At 48.2% G+C, this 21,203-nt stretch overlaps 1 protein-coding gene across 6 annotated transcripts in view; it reads left to right on the forward strand.

Moving 5' to 3' along the window:
* The window catches only part of kiaa0825 (KIAA0825 ortholog), a 269,652-nt gene that overhangs the window by 23,826 nt on the left and 224,623 nt on the right, over positions 1–21,203 (forward strand). For 5 of the 6 annotated variants that reach the window (XR_013547071.1, XM_078396492.1, XM_078396491.1 and 2 more), the window contains 2 exons: positions 6,119–6,287; positions 8,318–9,002. Coding sequence is in view for 5 of the 6 variants with exons in the window: in XM_078396492.1 (XP_078252618.1) it covers positions 6,119–6,287; positions 8,318–9,002 (854 nt within the window). In the remaining variant the exon portion in view is untranslated. Of the gene's footprint in view, positions 1–4,969; positions 5,383–6,118; positions 6,288–8,317; positions 9,003–21,203 lie in introns of those variants that run through there. The other variant, XM_078396496.1, reaches the window with a different exon arrangement.

A 21,203-nucleotide genomic window follows, 5' to 3' on the forward strand; every position in this document is an offset into this window, starting at 1 on the left:
CCCCAACCGTGCACGAGCCGGAGCTGAAGACAACATGGCAACCCTCCCCCAACAGACTATCCTGCGGGCCCGACAATCCTCTCCAACTGACGAAGCCCGTAGCTGGCCGCGGAGTGTCCACCAGGGTTGTGGGTGGGCGAGGGGGGACAGGGAAGGGGAGAGAGAGCCACTCACCTTGGCCCCGTGCTGCCAGGGCTGCAGCCAGAGCGAGCCGTCGACCCAAAGCCTCCTGCATTGGTCTAGCACACTCACCCACTCCATCCCCCTCAACCCCCCTTATCCACGCCTCCCCCCCCCTGCACACCCACTCCATCCCCTCATCCCCCCTCCTCCCCTCTTTCCCTCCTTCCCCCCACCCACTCACTCACTCACTCACTCCAACCCCCCTTAAAACTCCCCAAAACCTCTCCTGCAATGGTCTAGTAGCCTCCACTCCCCCTCCACTCTCCCCCACTCCCAGGACGCTCCGGCGACCAATCAGAGCGGGGAGCGCCGGCACTCCCCCACGTGGGACCTGGACCAATCGGGCATCGAGCGTGTGGTCGGGGCTGAACACAAAATGGCAACCCTCCGCCAACCGCGCACGAGCCAGAGCTGAAGACAACATGGCAACCCTCCCCCAACTTAGCACCCGCTGGAGTTCACCCATTCCATCTCCCCCCCCACTCCATCTCCCCCCCCATTCCATCTCCCCCCCCACTCCATCTCCCCCCCCACTCCATCTCCCCCCCCACTCCATCTCCCCCCCCACTCCATCTCCCCCCCCACTCCATCTCCCCCCCCCATTCCATCTCCCCCCCCACTCCATCCCCCCCCCCACTCCATCTCCCCCCCCACTCCATCTCCCCCCCCCACTCCATCTCCCCCCCCACTCCATCTCCCCCCCCACTCCATCTCCCCCCCCACTCCATCTCCCCCCCCACTCCATCTCCCCCCCACTCCATCTCCCCCCCACTCCATCTCCCCCCCACTCCATCTCCCCCCCACTCCATCTCCCCCCACTCCATCTCCCCCCCACTCCATCTCCCCCCACTCCATCTCTCCCCCACTCCATCTCCCCCCCACTCCATCTCCCCACCCCACTCCATCCTCCCCCACTCCATCTCCCCCCCACTCCATCTCCCCCCCACTCCATCTCCCCCCCACTCCATCTCCCCCCCACTCCATCTCCCCCCCACTCCATCTCCCCCCCCATTCCATCTCCCCCAGTCCATCTCCCCCCGCTCCATCTCCCCCCCGCTCCATCTCCCCCCCGCTCCCATCTCCCCCCGCTCCCACCTCCCCCCCGCTCCATCTCCCCCCCGCTCCATCTCCCCCCCGCTCCATCTCCCCCCCGCTCCATCTCTCCCCCGCTCCATCTCCCCCCGCTCCATCTCCCCCCGCTCCATCTCCCCCGCTCCATCTCCCCCCCGCTCCATCTCCCCCCCTCACTCCATCTCCTCCCCCTCACTCCATCTCCTCCCCCTCACTCCATCTCCCTCCCCCTCACTCCATCTCCCTCCCCCTCACTCCATCTCCACCCTTCACTCCATCTCCCCCCTCACTCCATCTCCCCCCCTCACTCCATCTCCCCCCCTCACTCCATCTCCCCCCCTCACTCCATCTCCCCCCCTCACTCCATCTCCCCCCCTCACTCCATCTCCCCCCTCACTCCATCTCCCTCCATCTCCCCCCCTCACTCCATCTCCCCCCTCACTCCATCTCCTCCCCTCACTCCATCTCTCCCCTCACTCCATCTCCCCCCCTCACTCCATCTCCCCCCTCACTCCATCTCCCCCCTCACTCCATCTCCCCCCTCACTCCATCTCCCCTCCTCACTCCATCTCCCCCCCTCACTCCATCTCCCCCCCTCACTCCATCTCCCCCCCTCACTCCATCTCCCCCCCACTCCATCTCCCCCCCACTCCATCTCCCCCCCCACTCCATCTCCCCCCCCACTCCATCTCCCCCCCACTCCATCTCCCCCCCCACTCCATCTCCCCCCCCACTCCATCTCCCCCCCCACTCCATCTCCCCCCCCACTCCATCTCCCCCCCCACTCCATCTCCCCCCCCCACTCCATCTCCCCCCCGTTCCATCTCCCCCCCATTCCATCTCCCCCCCGTTCCATCTCCCCCCCGCTCCATCTCCCACCCGCTCCATCTCCCACCCGCTCCATCTCTCCCCCGCTCCATCTACCCCCCCGCTCCATCTCCCCACCGCTCCATCTACCCCCCCGCTCCATCTCCCCACCGCTCCATCTCCCCCCCGTTCCATCTCCCCCCCCGCTCCATCTCCCCCCCCGCTCCATCTCCCCCCCCGCTCCATCTCCCCCCCCGCTCCATCTCCCCCCCGCTCCATCTCCCCCCCGCTCCATCTCCCCCCCGCTCCATCTCCCCCCCGCTCCATCTCCCCCCCGCTCCATCTCCCCCCCGCTCCATCTCCCCCCCGCTCCATCTCCCCCCCCGCTCCATCTCCCCCCCGCTCCATCTCCCCCCCGCTCCATCTCCCCCCCCGCTCCCTCCCCCCCCGCTCCATCTCCCCTCCTCACTCCATCTCCCCCACTCACTCCATCGCCCCCCTCACTCCATCTCCCCCCTCACTCCATCTCCCCCCTCACTCCATCTCCCCCCTCACTCCATCTCCCCCGTCACTCCATCTCCCCCCTCACTCCATCTCCCCCCCTCACTCCATCTCCCCCCCTCACTCCATCTCCCCCCTCACTCCATCTCCCCCCTCACTCCATCTCCCCCCCACTCCATCTCCCCCCCTCACTCCATCTCCCCCCCTCACTCCATCTCCCCCCCTCACTCCATCTCCCCCCCTCACTCCATCTCCCCCCCTCACTCCATCTCCCCCCTCACTCCATCTCCCCCCCTCACTCCATCTCCCCCTCACTCCATCTCCCCCCTCACTCCATCTCCCCCCTCACTCCATCTCCCCCCCTCACTCCATCTCCCCCCCTCACTCCATCTCCTCCCCCTCACTCCATCTCCCTCCCCCTCACTCCATCTCCCCCCTTCACTCCATCTCCCCCCTCACTCCATCTCCCCCCTCACTCCATCTCCCCCCCTCACTCCATCTCCCCCCCTCACTCCATCTCCCCCCCTCACTCCATCTCCCCCCCTCACTCCATCTCCCCCCCTCACTCCATCTCCCCCCCTCACTCCATCTCCCCCCCTCACTCCATCTCCCCCCCTCACTCCATCTCCCCCCCTCACTCCATCTCCCCCCCTCACTCCATCTCCCCCCCTCACTCCATCTCCCCCCCTCACTCCATCTCCCCCCCTCACTCCATCTCCCCCCCCTCACTCCATCTCCCCCCTCACTCCATCTCCCCCTCACTCCATCTCCCTCCATCTCCCCCCTCACTCCATCTCCCCCCTCACTCCATCTCCCCCTCACTCCATCTCCCCCTCACTCCATCTCCCCCCTCACTCCATCTCCCCCCTCACTCCATCTCCCCCCCTCACTCCATCTCCCCCCCACTCCGTCTCCCCCCCCACTCCATCTCCCCCCCACTCCATCTCCCCCCCACTCCATCTCCCCCCCACTCCATCTCCCCCCCCCACTCCATCTCCCCCCCACTCCATCTCCCCCCCACTCCATCTCCCCCCACTCCATCTCCCCCCACTCCATCTCCCCCCCACTCCATCTCCCCCCCACTCCATCTCCCCCTCACTCCATCTCCCCCCCACTCCATCTCTCCCCCACTCCATCTCCCTCTCCACTCCATCTCCCCACCCCACTCCATCCCCCCCCATCTCCCCCACCCACACCACCCCCCCCTCACTCCATCTCCCCCCCTCACTCCATCTCCCCCCCTCACTCCATCTCCCCCCCTCACTCCATCTCCCCCCTCACTCCATCTCCCCCCTCACTCCATCTCCCCCCTCACTCCATCTCCCCCCTCACTCCATCTCCCCCCTCACTCCATCTCCCCCCTCACTCCATCTCCCCCTCACTCCATCTCCCCCCTCACTCCATCTCCCCCCTCACTCCATCTCCCCCCCTCACTCCATCTCCCCCCCCCACTCCATCTCCCCCCACTCCATCTCCCCCCCACTCCATCTCCCCCCCACTCCATCTCCCCCCCCACTCCATCTCCCCCCCACTCCATCTCCCCCCCACTCCATCTCCCCCCCACTCCATCTCCCCCCCACTCCATCTCCCCCCCACTCCATCTCCCCCCCCACTCCATCTCCCCCTCACTCCATCTCTCCCCCACTCCATCTCCCTCTCCACTCCATCTCCCCACCCCACTCCATCCCCCCCCATCTCCCCCACCCACACCACCCCCCCCTCACTCCATCTCCCCCCCTCACTCCATCTCCCCCCCTCACTCCATCTCCCCCCTCACTCCATCTCCCCCCTCACTCCATCTCCCCCCTCACTCCATCTCCCCCCTCACTCCATCTCCCCCCTCACTCCATCTCCCCCCTCACTCCATCTCCCCCCTCACTCCATCTCCCCCCTCACTCCATCTCCCCCCTCACTCCATCTCCCCCCCTCACTCCATCTCCCCCCACTCCATCTCCCCCCCACTCCATCTCCCCCCCACTCCATCTCCCCCCCCACTCCATCTCCCCCCCACTCCATCTCCCCCCCACTCCATCTCCCCCCCACTCCATCTCCCCCCCACTCCATCTCCCCCCCACTCCATCTCCCCCCCCACTCCATCTCCCCCTCACTCCATCTCTCCCCCACTCCATCTCCCTCTCCACTCCATCTCCCCACCCCACTCCATCCCCCCCCCATCTCCCCCACCCACACCATCCCCCCATCTCCTCCCCCCTCCCTCATTGCCACCACTGCCGTCTCTCAGGTGGGTCCCGACCCCCACCCCCGAGCTACGGACGGGTCTTTCAACGTTTTTAAAAAAATGGAAATATCTCTGAGCGGATGGGTCTTTTTAACGTTTTTTAAAAAATGTCTTTTTTTCAGGTTCACTTTTTTTAACGGCTTTTTTTAAAAGGTCTAATCTGTGAAGCAAGGGGTTTTTTAACACGTTTTTTTTTAATGGATTTTTTTCCCCCTACTCACCCACCCCATTCCCTTCCAACAACTGCGGATGCACGGACCAGTTGGCGATCCGCCAGCTTGCGGGCTCGGGCTCATCAATCCTACTGATGCGTGCACCGCTTGCGGGCGGGTAGTGTACCCCGGGACCTGGCCCGTGCGTTGAGTGCTGTTCATCGGCGAGCTGCGGGGAACGACTGAGAGTGGAGAGGCAGCGCTGTTCAACGGCATCGACGGCCATCTTGTTGGACCTTCTGCCGCCGCCTCTGGCGCCACGCTGCCCCACGGGAGGAAGGTCAGGCGCGAGGCATGCCGGGACGGGTGGGCGGTCCTCCCGCTGGTCCTCCGGGGGAGTGGGGAGAGCGCATTTCTTAAAAACAATTGGTAAAGGTTTCTTATTGTCACGTAGATTGATGTACAGTGAAAAATGTTTGTTAGCATGCCATTCAATTAAATCAGATCATACTATACATGAGTACAATCAAACCAAACCCAAGTGCAACAGGTAGAGCAAAGAGAAGAAGAGCATTGGCTGGCCTCAAACCAGGGTGTGATACTCATCTGAGAGAACAATTTTCTGTCACTTCCTGACCCTCAAATATCTTGCAACTGATACTTTCCCACAGATATTTGGGTCCCGTTTATACAAAATTGAGTGGAGGTAAATGGTAAGTGACTTCAATGAGTTATGCAGGATTCTAAAGGCTTGAGGTAAAAGGCTTGTGGAAGACAGCATCTTTTTAATCGTAGATCTTAATTGGATCCAGAATAGCTTTCCCAGCAACATTTGCTGTGGCTATACCAAGTTATTTCAGTAGGTTTCTAGGAAAGGATAATGTAAACATGAATATCATAGTATATAATGTATAAATAATAACATCTGTTATATGAACAAATATGAGGTGGGAGAGAAGTAGACCACTCAGATGCTTACACGTGCACCACACTCTACTTATGTTTTTACCAATCAGATATTTTTGAATAGAGTGATTTAAACAAGATTTACTGTATTATTTCTCATTTCACGTGTTTATGTCTAAACAGTCATTTCCTTTACATAACTTTACCATTTAATTTTCACTTGATTTGTATTGTTTGTTTCCCCTTTTATGTATTTCAGTATTGAGGAGACTGTGAAGGAACTGCAGTTGGATCTTGATAAGCTTTGTGCAGGGCAGAAGATGGAAAAGAATGGTGACTACCTGCAATGGTTAAATAGTTCCAATAGTTCCTCTGTCAAACTGTTCACAACTTCATGTAATCAATTAACAGATTTTCTCAAAGCACTGGTAAGTGTTTTCTTTTGGCGCTGTAAAATAATGGAAACATCTCATATGTTACACTTGTTTCAATTTGCAAAACTTATTTTTAAACTTGGGGAAAGTACTTCATTTGCTTTAACATATATTATTGGAATATTTGACTATCAATTTTGCCCAACAATTAGGTAGTTCTCTCATCAAATCTTAAAGCATGCAAAAAGTCAAACGATAAAGTCAATTGAAAGAGCTCTTCAGTGTTCCCATTCTTCTGTTTATTTCTTGCTACATTACCTATTAAATAGATGCAATCATTTTTTTGGATTTGTAGGAGACTAGTTTACCCAGGTTTAGATTCAGGAAGGGATATTTGGAATATTCAAGTAAATTATCTTTGAGGTAATCCCAAGGATTTATTCGCCATTGTCGGCTATTGTCAAGAGATGACTTAACTGACATTAGACCCCTTACCTGCATATTGCAAATAACTTCTTATAGGAGGGAGATCGAATGTTTGATTGAATGGTTCCAGAATAAAAACCTTGCTCTCAATGTCAGTGACACCAAGGACTGATTATAGTGTTTAGAAGAGGAAGGCTGAAGATCCACAAACCTGTCTTCATCGATGGGTCGGTGGTGAAGATAGTCAACAATTTGAAGTTCCCGAGTGGGCATATCTCTGAGAATCTGCCTTGAACTAATTGGTGCAATCAGAAAGAAACACCATCAACGTCTCTACTTAAACGGTTGAGGTGATTTGGTATTTTGACAATTACTCTCTTGAACTTCTAAAGCTGTACGGTAGAGAGCAAATTTTGACTGGTTGCATCACAGCCTGGTTTTATTAACCAAATGCCCAGAACAAAGGAGATTGCAAAACATGGTGGACACTGTCTAGTCCATAATATGTACTGACCTCCCCACCATTGAATAATTCTACAGCAGGCACTGCCTCAAAAAGGAAGCCAGCATCATCAAGCACTCTTGCCACCCTGGCCATGCTCTCGGTTCACTCCTGCCATCAAGAAGAGTCAAGTCAAGAGTGTTTTATTGTCATACTAGACCAAGTGGACCCGTTGGGCCCAAACCTCTCCTGCATTGGTGCAGCACCCTTTCCTCCCCCCCACCCCACTCCTCCCCCTTCCCCCTCCGATTTCACCGATTTCAATTACATTTCTTCCATTAACACCAAAGGGACAACAGTGAGTAAGGTGGGCCTAAAATTGTCGCGCTATCGTGTACCATTTTACCAGTTCAGGAACAAACAAACAAACAAGAGTTTTAGCATATAGATGTCCCCAAAATGAAACAATGACATTTTTACTTGCAGCAGCCAAACATATGTAAACATAGTACTCTGTAAACACCATAATAAACAACAAAAAAGAAGTTCAGTATATAAAATAACAATAGGATGTGTTTTTGTCTTTGCACAATAAATGTCTCCAAGTCTATGTAGTTCAGAGCTTAGTAAGAGGTTGTATTGTTTAATAGCATGATAGATGTTGGGGAGAAGCTACTCCTGAACCTGGACGTTACAGTTTTCAGATTCCTAGCTCAGGTTAGTGTGGGTCTCGGATGATGCCTGCTTTTTTTGAGGCAGCGACTCCTGTCGATCCCTTTGATGGTGGGGAGGTCTGTACCTGGGATGGACTGGGCAGTGTTCACTTTATGCAACCTTCCTCGTTCCTGGGCTTTTAAGTTACCGACCCGAGCTGTAATGCAACCATTCAATATGCTCTCTACTGTACACCTGTAAAAGTTCAAGAGTATTTAAAAGCCATAACCTCCAGGTTCAGGAACAGCTTCATCCCAACAAACGTCAGACTATTGAACACTACAAATGCCAACTAAGCGACTAACTGTCTTGGGATGCCCTAGGGATTTGGGGTTTTTGTTTTGTTTTGCACTAATATTGTTTTTATAATTTATTGAACTTTTTGACAGTATATAGTTGGGTACAGTGTTTGGTTTGGACTGTGACACCAGTTATAGGTGATATCAGTTCTGTTCATTATTTGTTTCATTTTTACTAATTATTTCTTTTTTTTTACTGCAAGCTTCATTTTCTGAAGACTGAAAAGGGCTTGGAAGAAATGATCATACAGCTGCTTTTGGATCTCTCTGCTGAGTGTGGTGTTGTCTTTCCACTGACTTCATGTGGAGCTTCATTTCACATTCCTTCGACTACATCAATTCATACTGTTGAGGACAATGGATTTCTTAATGCCCTCTCTTTGTGGGATGATGTGAGATTATATCTTCGTAGGTTCATCATTGATAAGCTTCAAAATTGTCAAGAAATAAATGATGTGCTTCCAACAATTCAATTGAAAACACAGTGTCTTCAGCAGCTTCTATTTTTGTATCCAGAAACTGAAGTTCTAACCAGATATCAAAATATGCAGTACCAATCTGTGCAAGATTTGTTACAGAATAAAGTCTTGATCAACATCAGTGAGATCAGTTTTGATGAAATGACTCATGGGTTTGAAAACATGATTCCTTTGGTGTTAACCATGATGAGACAAGATTTATGTGCTTTACGAACACTTGTGGAGGATTCTAAAGTACAGAAATTTATTAACGATACATACCTACAGAATATTGCAAGTGAGCTTTACATTTTGATTGACAAGTTTTGTGAGCAGCAGCTGAAGAAAAATGCATTGCATTCGACAAAGCAACATTCGACAAAGGCAAACAAATATTTAAACAAACAAAAGCGAACAGTACATTTTGTGGGTCAGTGCTTTTTGTTGCTATTTATTTTAATAGAAAGAGCTTTGACAGGTTTAGTGGTTATGCAGATTTTTAGTCAATTAGTTTTTAAAATAAAAATGTTTTTACATTTTCAGCCTGGGCTCAGGCATAACATTTACATGATTGCAGGAGACAAACCCATTCTGGAACAAAAACATGCTTCTTGCTGGCAGTTTAATGTTATACTGAGAGTATGGTGTAGTGATGGAGATGTAATCTTTTGGGTGAGATAAACAAGGTAACGTCTGCTTGCTGAGATGGATGTAAGAGATGCTGTATTTTTACACACTTTTCTCCCCTTGTTTGTTGCAAGCAGTCACAAGCATGAAGGATGAATGGCTCAAAGTTCTCATTTTTAATTTAAAAATAATCTTAAATTGGCATTGAATTATAAGGTCAGGATGATATTTATGAACCTGTGCTTTTTAATCTGCTGCAAACAAGAGGTTAGATTAAGAATATTTTTTTCCATGCCTTTAGTAAATATGAAAATGCATTGCTGAAGGCAGCCTCAGTTGCAGCAGTGATCATTATATTTTTTCCATTTTAATAGTGTTGCAGAGTTAATGCATGCAATGTTTTGCGTACAAATCTGAGACCAGTTATTTTCACAATTTTGAGAGATTTGCTTTTAAAATATCCTTCATATTTTTGTTGTAAATAGACCTTTCAACAGAAATTGAAAAAAACCCTTTTCTATGTTTAACAAGTGGGGAAAGGGGAAGAAGACCAAAACTCAAAATGTTGTCTGACAGAGCAGAAACCAGAAGAGATTAAATGAGTAGTCCAGTGCCCTCCATAATGTTTGGGACAAAGACCCATCAATTATTTATTTGCATCTCCACAGTTTGAGATTTGTAATTTTTAAAAAACCCACATGTGGTTAAAGTGCACATTGTCAGATTTTATTAAAGGATAGTTTTATACATTTTGGTTTCACCATGTAGAAATTACTGTTGTGTTTATACATAGTCCCCCCATTTCACTCTCGACCTAGTGTTATCGTCCGGATTCCCAATCAACAACATCGAAACTACTGAAGCCTGTCTATCGGACCACAGCGCTATCATTTTTGACGCATCTCTGCCTTTATCTCCCGCAAAATCTCATCTCCCTGTTCGCTACTCCCGCGACATAAATTCATTGACTGCCAGTAAATTCTCCGAGGCTCTCACAGCTGCCCCCAACATCTGCACTATTGAGGCCTCTCCCCCCCATCTCAGCACTGAGGATCTCGCCTCTTCATTTAATATCACTTGCTCTTCCATCCTGGATTCTATCGCTCCCCTTAAAATGAAAAAGCCTAAGCCCAAAGGTCGGCCGTGGCTCAATGACTCCACCAAAGCCCTAAGAAAGGAGTGCAGAAAATCAGAAAGGAGGTGGAAATGTGACAAGCTTCAAATTTCCTTCGAAATTCTGAGAAACAATCTTCTCAAATACCAGGAAGCAGTAAAGTCTGCTAGAGCACAATACTTCTCCGACCTTATTTCCAAAAACTCTCATAACTCCAAGGTCCTATTTAGAACAATTACCTCTGTCATATGTCCCGCCCCCAGTACCAGCTTAGTTGGGTCCCCTGCTAAGTGCGAAGAATTCGCTAAATTTTTCACCAACAAAGTTGAGAACATTAGAATTAACATTTCCCCTCCCACCCGTGACCTAGCTGTCTCACTAGTCTGTTCATCTAAATTGGACTGCTTCCAACCCGTCACTCTATCCTCCTTTGCAAAGCTTGTCTCCGCTATGAAACCTGCAACCTGCCCCCTTGATCCTGCCCCCACTGCCCTTCTGAAGGATGTCATTGCAATAGCCGGTCCCAGCATCCTCTCTATTATCAACAGTTCTCTGGCCACTGGCACTGTTCCAACCAGTTTCAAGCACGCGGTGGTCCAGCCCCTACTGAAAAAACCTAACCTAGACCCCACCTTGCCTAGCAACTACAGACCCATTTCCAAACTGCCATTCCTGTCAAAAGTCCTTGAAAAGGCAATCCTAAACCAATTAGTGCCCTACCTGCACCAAAACACCATCCTGGAAAGTTTCCAGTCAGGTTTCAGAGCCCACCACAGCACAGAGTCTGCCTTGTTGAAGGTACACAACGACCTGCTTCTCGCCATCGACACCGGTGACTGTGCAATCCTGCTCCTTCTCGACCTCAGCGCAGCGTTCGATACAGTGGACCACACCATCCTTATTGACCGTCTCCGGTACGCGGTTGGCATTGATGGCACTGCCCTGAGCTGGTTCGCTTCGTACCTCAAAGATAGGAGCTTCGCCATCAACATAGGCAGTTATTCCTCTGCTCCAGCTAGCCTCTCCTGCGGAGTTCCACAAAGCTCCATCCTAGGCCCCATTCTCTTCTCCCTATACATGCTCCCCCTTGGCCAAATCATTCAAAGGCACGGCATTTCTTTCCACTGCTATGCCGTTGACACTCAGCTTTACCTCCCCCTGAAACCCAACAACCAGTCAAATTTAAACAGCCTCTTACACTGCCTTGAGGACATAAAATGTTGGATGGCACAGAACTTCCTCCAATTAAATGAGAGCAAGTCTGAGATCATCCTATTCGGCCTCCCCGACTCCATCAAATTGATAACAGGCAGTCTTGGAAGTCTATCCTGCCTAGTCAAACCGCATGTCAAAAACCTCGGCATGATATTTGACTCTGCATTAAAATTTGATAAGCAAGTCAACGCTGTGGTAAAAGCCAGCTTCTTCCAACTTCGAACCATAGCTAAAATCAAACCTTTCCTCCAATTCGACGACACAGAAAAAATTATTCACGCTTTCATTTCCTCCCGCCTAGACTACTGCAACTCCCTATACACTGGGATCAGCCAATCTTCCCTGTCCCGCCTGCAACTGGTCCAAAACGCCGCAGCGAGACTCCTGACGGGTACCCGTAAAAGGGACCACATCACCCCGATTCTGGCCTCTCTCCACTGGCTCCCTGTACGGTACAGAATCAACTTCAAGCTCCTCCTATTCACGTATAAAGCCCTAAATGGACACTTCCCCCCCCTACATCAAAAATCTTCTAACCCCCCTCTCTAACTCCAGGTCCCTCAGGTCGGCCGACTTGGGGCTATTCACTATCCCGCGGTCTAGGCTTAAGCTCAGGGGTGACCGCGCTTTTGCGGTTGCAGCTCCTAGACTGTGGAACAGCATCCCTCGCCCCATCAGAACTGCCCCCTCCATCGACTCCTTTAAATCCAGGCTCAAAACCTATTTCTACTCCCTAGCGTTTGAGGCTCATTGAGGAGGCGCTGTGAACTGTTTGCGTGCTACTGTATGTTTCATTTTTTTTTCCCATTGGAACCTAATCAGATGTACAGCACTTTGGTCAACGTGGGTTGTTTTTAAATGTGCTATACAAATAAAATTGACTTGACTTGACATGACTACTTTCATTTACATGGCACTGCTATGTCCCAACCATTATGGTGCCCTGAAATGGGGGGACTATGTATAAACACTGCTGTAATTTCTACATGGTGAAACCAAAATGTATAAAAATGGCATTTGTTAAAATTTGACAATGTACACTTTAACCACATGTGATTTTTTTCTATGACAAATCTGAAATTGTGGAGTACGGAGGCAAATAAATAAATGATGGGTCTTTGTCCCAAGCATTGTGGAGGGCACTGTATTTACCAATTACAGTTATCCTTTTGTGCATGTTGTTTTGTATAAAAGACCTCTGCAAAAATCCTGGGTATCACAAAATGCTGGAGTAACTCAGTGGGTCAGGCAGCATCTCAGGAGAGAAGGAATGGGTGATGTTTCGGGTCGAGACCCTTTTTCAGACAGATGTCGGGAAGGGGCGGGACAAAGATAGGATGTAATGGGAGACGAGGACAGTAGGAGAACTGGGAAGGGGAGGGGAAAGTGAGGGACAGAGGAACTATCTGAAGTTAGAGACATTAATGTTCATACCGCTGGGGTGTAAGCTGCCCAAGTGAAATATGAGATGCTGTTCCTCCAATTTGTGGTGGGCCTCACTATGACAATGGAGGAGGCCCATGACAGAAAGGTCAGACTGGGAGTGGGAGGGGGAGTTGAAGTGCTGAGCCACCGGGAGATCAGGTTGTTTAAGGTGGACTGAATGAAGGTGTTGAGCGAAATGATCGCTGAGTCTACGTTTGGTCTTGCCGATGTATAGAAGTTGACATCTGGAACAGCGGATACAATAGATGAGGTTGGTTGAGGTGCAGACGAACCTCTGCCTCACCTGGAAAGACTGTTTGGGTCCTTGGATGGAGTCGAGGGGGGGGGGGGGTAAAGGGACAGGCATTGCATCTCCTGCGGTTGCAGGGGAAAGTATCCTTGGATGGAGTGGAGGGAGGAGGTAAAGGGACCTCGCTCAACACTTTCGCACAGTCCACCTTAACCAACCTGATATCCCGGTGGCTCAGCACTTCAACTCCCACTCCCACTCCCAGTCTGACCTTTCTGTTATGGGCCTCCTCCATTGTCATAGTGAGGCCCACCGCAAATTGGAAGAACAGCATCTCATATTTCGCTTGGGCAGCTTACACCCCAGCGGTATGAACATTGATTTCTCTAACTTCAGATAGTTCCTCTGTCCATCACTTTCCCCTCCCCCTTCCCAGTTCTCCCACTGTCTTCCTGTCTCCCACTACATCCTATCTTTGTCTCGCCCCCTCCCCTGACATCAGTCTGAAGAAGGGTCTTAAACTGAAACGTCACCCATTCCCTCTCTCCTGAGATGCTGCCTGACCCGCTGAGTTACTCCAGCATTTTGTGATACCTTCGATTTGAACCAGTATCTGCAGTTATTTGCCTACACTCCTCTGCAAAAGTCCTTACCACTCCTGTGACAACATATTGAGATTACGCCTTTGTTATTTTTGTCACAGTTGCTACACCCTAGATTCTTGGTTTGAAAATAACAAATTTTCCCCCAATGGAGTCATGTGCAAACTTGTGAATGAAGTTAGAAAAGAATTTAGCTGCACAGTCGTGAGAGTGTCAGGAGTATCGTTATAGGGTTGAGAATGCATCTGTTATGGGTCACTGATGTTGACAATTATCATGGAGGATGTTTTGTTGCTGATTCTGTTCTCTGCCTGCTCCATTGCACAGCAAAGAAGCGTACAGCTTAGTTTGGCAACGTCTGCCCAAGACCACAAAGAAATTGCAGGGTTAAAGATATAGCCTATTGATGAAATTTTCAATATTTACAATGACAGCATGTCTCCTCAGGTTGTGGTGTTTGGCATTCTTCTGTGTCTCAAACGATTTTATGAAAACTTCAGTTCTTTACGAACTAGGCGCATTGTCCAATGTTACACTTATTGCATGAAATATAAATACATTCTGTTAAGGTGCGTCAAGCAATAATCATTGCTTAAAAAATACTCTCCATTAAAATAATATTTATGTATTTGCATTATTCTCCAAACAAATATTTCAAAATATGATGGAATTTAAAATTAAAATTTGTAATAGTTATCTTAATGATATTTCAGCCTACATCTTAATCATATCTAAATTATTAGTTTGTGTTCTTAAAGTATTTGACATTTTAAAAAAAATCTGCTTTTTCCTTTCTGTTTTTGATTTCTGTTTACCCCTCTTGAGAACAAGCACTGTCATTATACACCAAGGAGCCCTTGTATCTTATTGCTGACAACAAGTAATGTCAGAAAAGGGGATTTCCATGCCAAAGTGTTTGCTTGATCTTGGCACTCTTTTTTTCGGTTCAGCAGGATGTTATATTGTTGTGCTACTGATCATGAGATCCCGTCTATATAGGCAAGCCCAGAGGATTTGCTGCCACCCGACTTTTGGTAATAAAGTTACCCAGAAAGGTTTTGTCAGGTTTCATTGCAGTTGATTTCCTAACTGAACATTTAGAAATTTGGTGGACACAAAATACTGGAGTAGCTCAACGGGTCAGGCAGCATCTCGGGAGAGAAGGAATGGGTGACGTTTTGGGTCGAGACCCTTCTTCAGACTGATGTCAGGGGACAGGGCAGGTCAAAAATAGGATGTAGTTGGAGACAGGAAGACTAGTGGGAGAACTGGGAAGGGGAGGGGATAGAGAGGGGAAGCAGGGTCTATCTGAAGTTAGTGAAGTCAACGTTCATACCGCTGGGGTGTAAACTGCCCAAGCGAAATAAGAGGTGCTGTTCCTCCAATTTGTGCTGGGCCTCACTCTGACATTCAAGGAGGCCCAGGACAGAAAGGTCAGATTGGGAATGGGAGGGGGGAGTTGGGAGTTGAAGTGCTGAGCCACCAGGAGATCAGGTTGGTTGAGACGGACTGAGCGGAGGTGTTGAGTGAAACGATCGCCAAGCCTGCGCTTGGTCTCGCCGATGTAGAGAAGTTGACATCTGGAACAGCGGATACAATAGATGAGGTTGGAGGAGGTGCAGGTGAACCTCTGCCTCACCTGGAAAGATTGTTTGGGTCCTTGGATGTAGTCGAGGGGGGAGGTAAAGGTGTTGCATCTCCTGCGGTTGAAGGGGAAAGTACCTGGGGAGGGGGTGGTTTGGGTGAGAAGGGACGAGTGGACCAGGGAGTTTCGGAGGCAATGGTCTCTGCTGAAAGCAGAAAGGGGTGGAGATGGGAAGATGTGTGCAGTAGTGGGATCCCGTTGGAGGTGGCAGAAATGTTGGAGGATTATTTGTTGTCTCACTCTACACCTCCATCCCCCACCAGGAGGGTCTTAAAGCCCTCCGTTTCTTCCTCGACCGCAGAACCAGCCAATTTCCATCTACCAATACTCCTCCGTCTAGCAGAGCTGATCCTTGCCCTCAACAACTTCTCCTTTGACTCCTTCCACTTCCTCCAAATCCAAGGCGTAGCTATGGGCACTCACATGGGCCCCAGCTATTCCTGCCTCTTTGTCGGGTACGTTGAACAATCCCTGTTCCAGGCGTACACTGGCCCTACCCGCGAACTCTACCTCCGCTACATTGACGACTGCATTGGTGCTACCTCTTGTACCCATGTAGAACTCACTGATTTCATCAATTTCACCGCTAATTTCCATCCTGGTCTTAAATATTCTTGGACCATCACCGAGATCTTCCTACCGTTTCTGGATCTCACCATTTCCATCACTGAGACAGACTGGTGATCGACATCTACTACAAACCTACTGACTCCCATAGCTATCTTGACAACACTTCTTCCCACCCTGTTTCCTGTAAAAACTCTATCCCATACTCCGAATTCCTCCGTCTACGCCGCATCTGCGCCCAGGATGAGGTGTTCCATACTAAAGCATCAGAGATGTCCTCATTCTTTAGAAAACGAGGGTTCCCCCTCTTCCATTTTAGATGAGGCTCTCACTAGGGTCTCAATATCCTGCAGCTCCCCTCTTGCTCCCCCTCCCCCTTTCGTAACAAGGACAGAGTCCCCCTTGTCCTCACCTTCCACCCCATCAGCCTTCGCATACAACAAATTATCCTCCAACATTTCCGCCATCTCCAACGGGATCCCACTACTGGCCACATCTTCCCATCTCCACGCCTTTCTGCTTTCCGCCGAGACCGTTCCCTCCGAAACTCCCTGGTCCACTCATCCCTTCCTACACAAACCAGCCCCTCCCCAGGTACTTTCCCCTGCAACTGCAGGAAATGCACCACCTCCCCCCTTGACTCCATCCAAGGATCCAAACAGTCTTTCCAGGTGAGGCAGAGGTTCACCTACACCTCCTCCAACCTCATCTATTGTGTCCGCTGTTCCAGTTGTCAAATTTTCTACATTGGCGAGACCAAGCGCAGGCTCAGTGATCGTTTCGCCCAATACCTCCGCTCAGTCCATCTCAACCAACCTGATCTCCCGGTGGCTCAGCACTTCAATTCCCCTTTACTTTCCCAATCTGACCTTTCTGTCGTAGGCCTCCTCCATTGTCAGAGTGAGGGCCAGCGCAAATTGGAGGAACAGCACCTCATATTTCGCTTGGGCAGCTTACACCCCCCGCGGTATGAACATTGACTTCTCTAACTTCGGGTAGTCCCTGGTTCCCCTCTCTAACTTTAGATAGTCCCTGCTTTCCCTTTCTATCCCCTCCCCTTCCCAGTTCTCCCACTAGTCTTCCTGTCTCCGACTACATCCTATCTTTGTCCCGCCCCCTCTCCTGACATCAGCCTGAAGAAGGGTCTCGACCCGAAATGTCACCTCCCGAGATGCTGCCTGATCCGCTGAGTTACTCCAGCATTTTGTGTCTACCTTCGATTTAAACCAGCATCTGCAGTTTTTTTCCCTCCACATTTAGAAATTGGGACTCTGCTTTCCTCATGTGCATGAATAGCTTGTTATCTGCCAGAGTTCTGCTTGTTACATTTACAGTCTTAGTATTCTAGATGTTATGGAACCAGTTTTATATTGCATCCAGTTCTTATTGGAAATATATTTAATTTCTCTCAAACGACATTGGATGTAATTTAAGGCGAAGACTAGGTTTCTTTCTCTTTCCATTAATAGATCTATAAAATAATAATTATTTTTTGTATTTTTATAAAATGCAAATATTTACTATTTAAATGGGAATTATTTAATTCAATGGGGAGGAGGCACTTGTCCCACAGAAATGTTAATCATGGTAATTCACTCCAATGCAGAACATGTAATCTGTCAGTAAAACACAGCACTTTTACTCGTTAAAATTGTAGTCTCCGTACGTATCGATGGTTCACAGTCCAAAATGTTTATTTCTACATAGACCTAATTCCAGACTTAGGTGCCAAAATGTTTTTATTACTTCCAGTAATTTCTAATTGAAGAAAACTAACATTTCCAATTTTTATCAGACCGAGAAACTTAAATTGTTCAAATTCAACATTTATTGCTTGGGGAAGATGAATTACTGATCATTGATCATTATTGGAATAGTGTACGAGGCTAGAGAGGCCAAAGCCAGAGGGTTAATCTTATAATCTGGAGCAAAGCAGTCACCCAATCTACCACCATGATAGACAAGACAGTAAGTACATGGGAGCAGAAATACCTGCAAGTTCTCCAAGTCGCTGACCATCCTGACCTGCCAATATATTCCTGTTTCATATGGGACTGGATGACTTTGATCTTACCATGGTTCAGCTGCAGCACTTTCTAGCTCATCAACCATTGATAGTCTGACAGGTAGTCAGACACCTGGAAACCATTACCATTGAGAAGTTTGTCTCATGCTTATGGATTGTGATACAGCATTTAAATATGGAATTCAAAATGCTGACTTGTTGGGATGAAATGAAGATTGCCTAGGAATAGAACTATTTGAAATGTAAATGATGAACTGCAAATAAGGAGAGGTTATGGAGGATATAAGGGCTTATCCTGTAATGCCATAAGAACTCCGACCTCTGCTTTGGCCTCTCTAGCCTCGTACACTGTTCCAATAATGAACAATGATCAGCATTTTATCTTCCAACTGGACACATTGCAGCCACAAGCATTTAATACTTCAACAATTTCAGTTTCAGGTCTGATTTTAAAAACTGGAAAGGTTGGTTTTATTAAATAGAAATTACTAGAACTAATTATGTTCTAATTGCAAGAGATGAAAGATTCAGGGCTACGATCATTGGATGTTTGTGGAGATTTTGAGCAGTATGTGAAGACACAGTATGCATTCAACCCCCAGCAGTCCCGGAAATCTCCCAGGGTACCCGTGGAACCCAGAAAATATTAGATGGAAATGGAATTAAATGGTTTAAAACTTAAGAGTGGACTTTGAGATTGGAAATACTTTGTTCACTAACAGCTGTTAGAGTGGATGATTTTGGGCTTTTAAATCTCAGCGCGATGACAGCTGTTTTGAAAGATGAAGTGATAAGCTGGAGGTGTTCAGATATATTCTTAAAATCCCATAGAGGAAAAGCGAGGAAGTGCAAAACTAAGGAGAATTAAAATTTGAAAGTACAGAAATGTATCCTTAATTTTTCTTGCCATATTGAACGTCCTTTTATTGTGTATTGTTTTATATAGAGAATACATATAAGAAGTACAGTGCCCTCCATAATGTTTGGGACAAAGACCCATCATTTATTTATTTGTCTCTGTTCTCCACAATTTGAGATTTGTAATAGAAAAAAATCACATGGTCAAAGTGCACATTGTCAGATTTTAATAAAGTCCATTTTTATACATTTTGGTTTCACCATGTAGAAATTACAGCTGTGTTTATACATAGCCCTCCCCCCCCCCCCCCCCCCCCCAATTCAGGGCACCATAATGTTTAAGACACACCAATGTCATGTAAATGAAAGTAGTCATATTTACTATTTTGTTGCATATCCTTTGCATGAGGACATCACCAGTTGCTGGGTGTCTTCTCTGATGATGCTCTGCCAGGCCTGCATTGCAGCCATCTTTAGCTTATGTTTGTTTTGGGGGGCAGTCCCCCAGTTTTCTCTTCAGCACATAAAAAGTATAATCAATTAGGTTCAGATCGGCCACTCAAGAATTTGGCCACTCACTTGACCACGCAAGAATTTACCATGTTTTAGCTTTGAAAAACTCCGTGTTGTTTTAGCAGTATGTTTGGGATCATTGTCTTGCTGTGGAATGAACCGCCAGCCAATGAGTTTTGAGGCATTTGTTTGAACTTGAGCAGGTAGGATGTGTCTATACACTTCAGAATTCATTATGCTATTGCCATCAGCAGTTGTATCATCAATGCAGATAAGTGAGCCACTTCTTTCAGCAGCCATACATGCCCAGGCCATAACACCCCTACCACCGTGTTTCACAGATGCGGTAGTATACTTTGGATCTTGGACAGTTCCTTCTCTCCTCCATACTTTGCTCTTGTCATCACTCTGATATAAGTTCATCTTCATCTCATCTGTCCACAAGACCTTTTTCCAGAACTGTGGTTGTTTTAAGTTTTCTTGGCAAACTGTAACCTAGCATACCCTATCTTTGCAGCTAATCAGTGGTTTGCATCTATAGACAATAGACAATAGACAATAGACAATAGGTGCAGGAGTAGGCCATTCAGCCCTTCGAGCTGTAGCCCACTGTAGCTTCTGTATTTCTGTTCATTAAGTCTTCTGCGGACAGTGGTCATTGACAAATGCACACCTGACTCCTGAAGAGTGTTTCTGATCTGTTGGACAGGTGTTTGGGAATTTTCTTTATTATAGAGAGAATTCTTCTGTCATCAGTTGTGGAGGTCTTCCTTGGCCTGCCATTCCCTTTGTGATTAGTAAGCTCAACAGTGTTCTTTTTCTTAATGATGTTCCAAACAGTTGATTTTGGTAAGCCTAAGGTTTGGCTGATGTTTCGAACAGTTTTATTCTGGTTTCTCAGTCTCATAATGGCTTCCTTGACTTTCATTGGCACAACTTTGGTCCTCATGTTGATAAACAGCAATAAAAGTTTCCAAAGGTGATGGAAAGACTGGAGGAAAGACTAGGTGCTGAGAGCTCTGTTATACGTGCATTAAGGAGGTATTTAAATACACCTGAGCAATTACAAACACCCGTGAAGCCATGTGTCCCAAACATTATGGTGCCCTGAAATGGGGGGACTATGTATAAACACGGCTGTAATTTCTACATGGTGAACCCAAAATGTATTGAAATGGCCTTTATTAAAATCTGGCAATGTGCACTCTAACCAAATGTGATTTTTTTTCTATTACAAATCTCAAATTGTGGAGTACAGACGTAAATAAATAAATGATGGGTCTTTGTCCCAAACATTATGGAGGGCACTGTAGATCTGATTAATTTTCCAATAGAATTTTAGAATACAAAAGGCAGCAGGATTCCCAAGGCCCATCTATTTCTATTTCAAGGTCTGAAATGTAATCTTTAAAAGACAGAAATTTTATCTCATGCAGCTGGGTGCAGCCTAGCATGGCTGATACCAAATTTGTGCAAGAAAATTAAATCAGAGGTAAATTATTTCATGATTATCAATTCCCAGAAGACTGGGGCATCTTTCTGAATAAAATTTATAATAATTGGCTTTAGACCATGGCAGACACATAATTCCTTCCATAGTAGCGCTAGACCACATGGGTAATAAGAAAGGGGCTAGAAATAGCTTTGTTCAGGGATTGACTCTGTGGATAAAGTACATAGAAAATGAAGTGGCAATAAGTATAGTCCATAAGGGAATTGCACTTCAGTTAGGGTTTAATATTTCTTGGAATCTGGCAGCAAGCCATCTGATGATTGCTTACCTTCGCAA

This window comes from Rhinoraja longicauda, chromosome 3 (genome assembly GCF_053455715.1).
Source record: "Rhinoraja longicauda isolate Sanriku21f chromosome 3, sRhiLon1.1, whole genome shotgun sequence".
NCBI classification, from domain to species: Eukaryota; Metazoa; Chordata; class Chondrichthyes; order Rajiformes; family Arhynchobatidae; genus Rhinoraja; species Rhinoraja longicauda.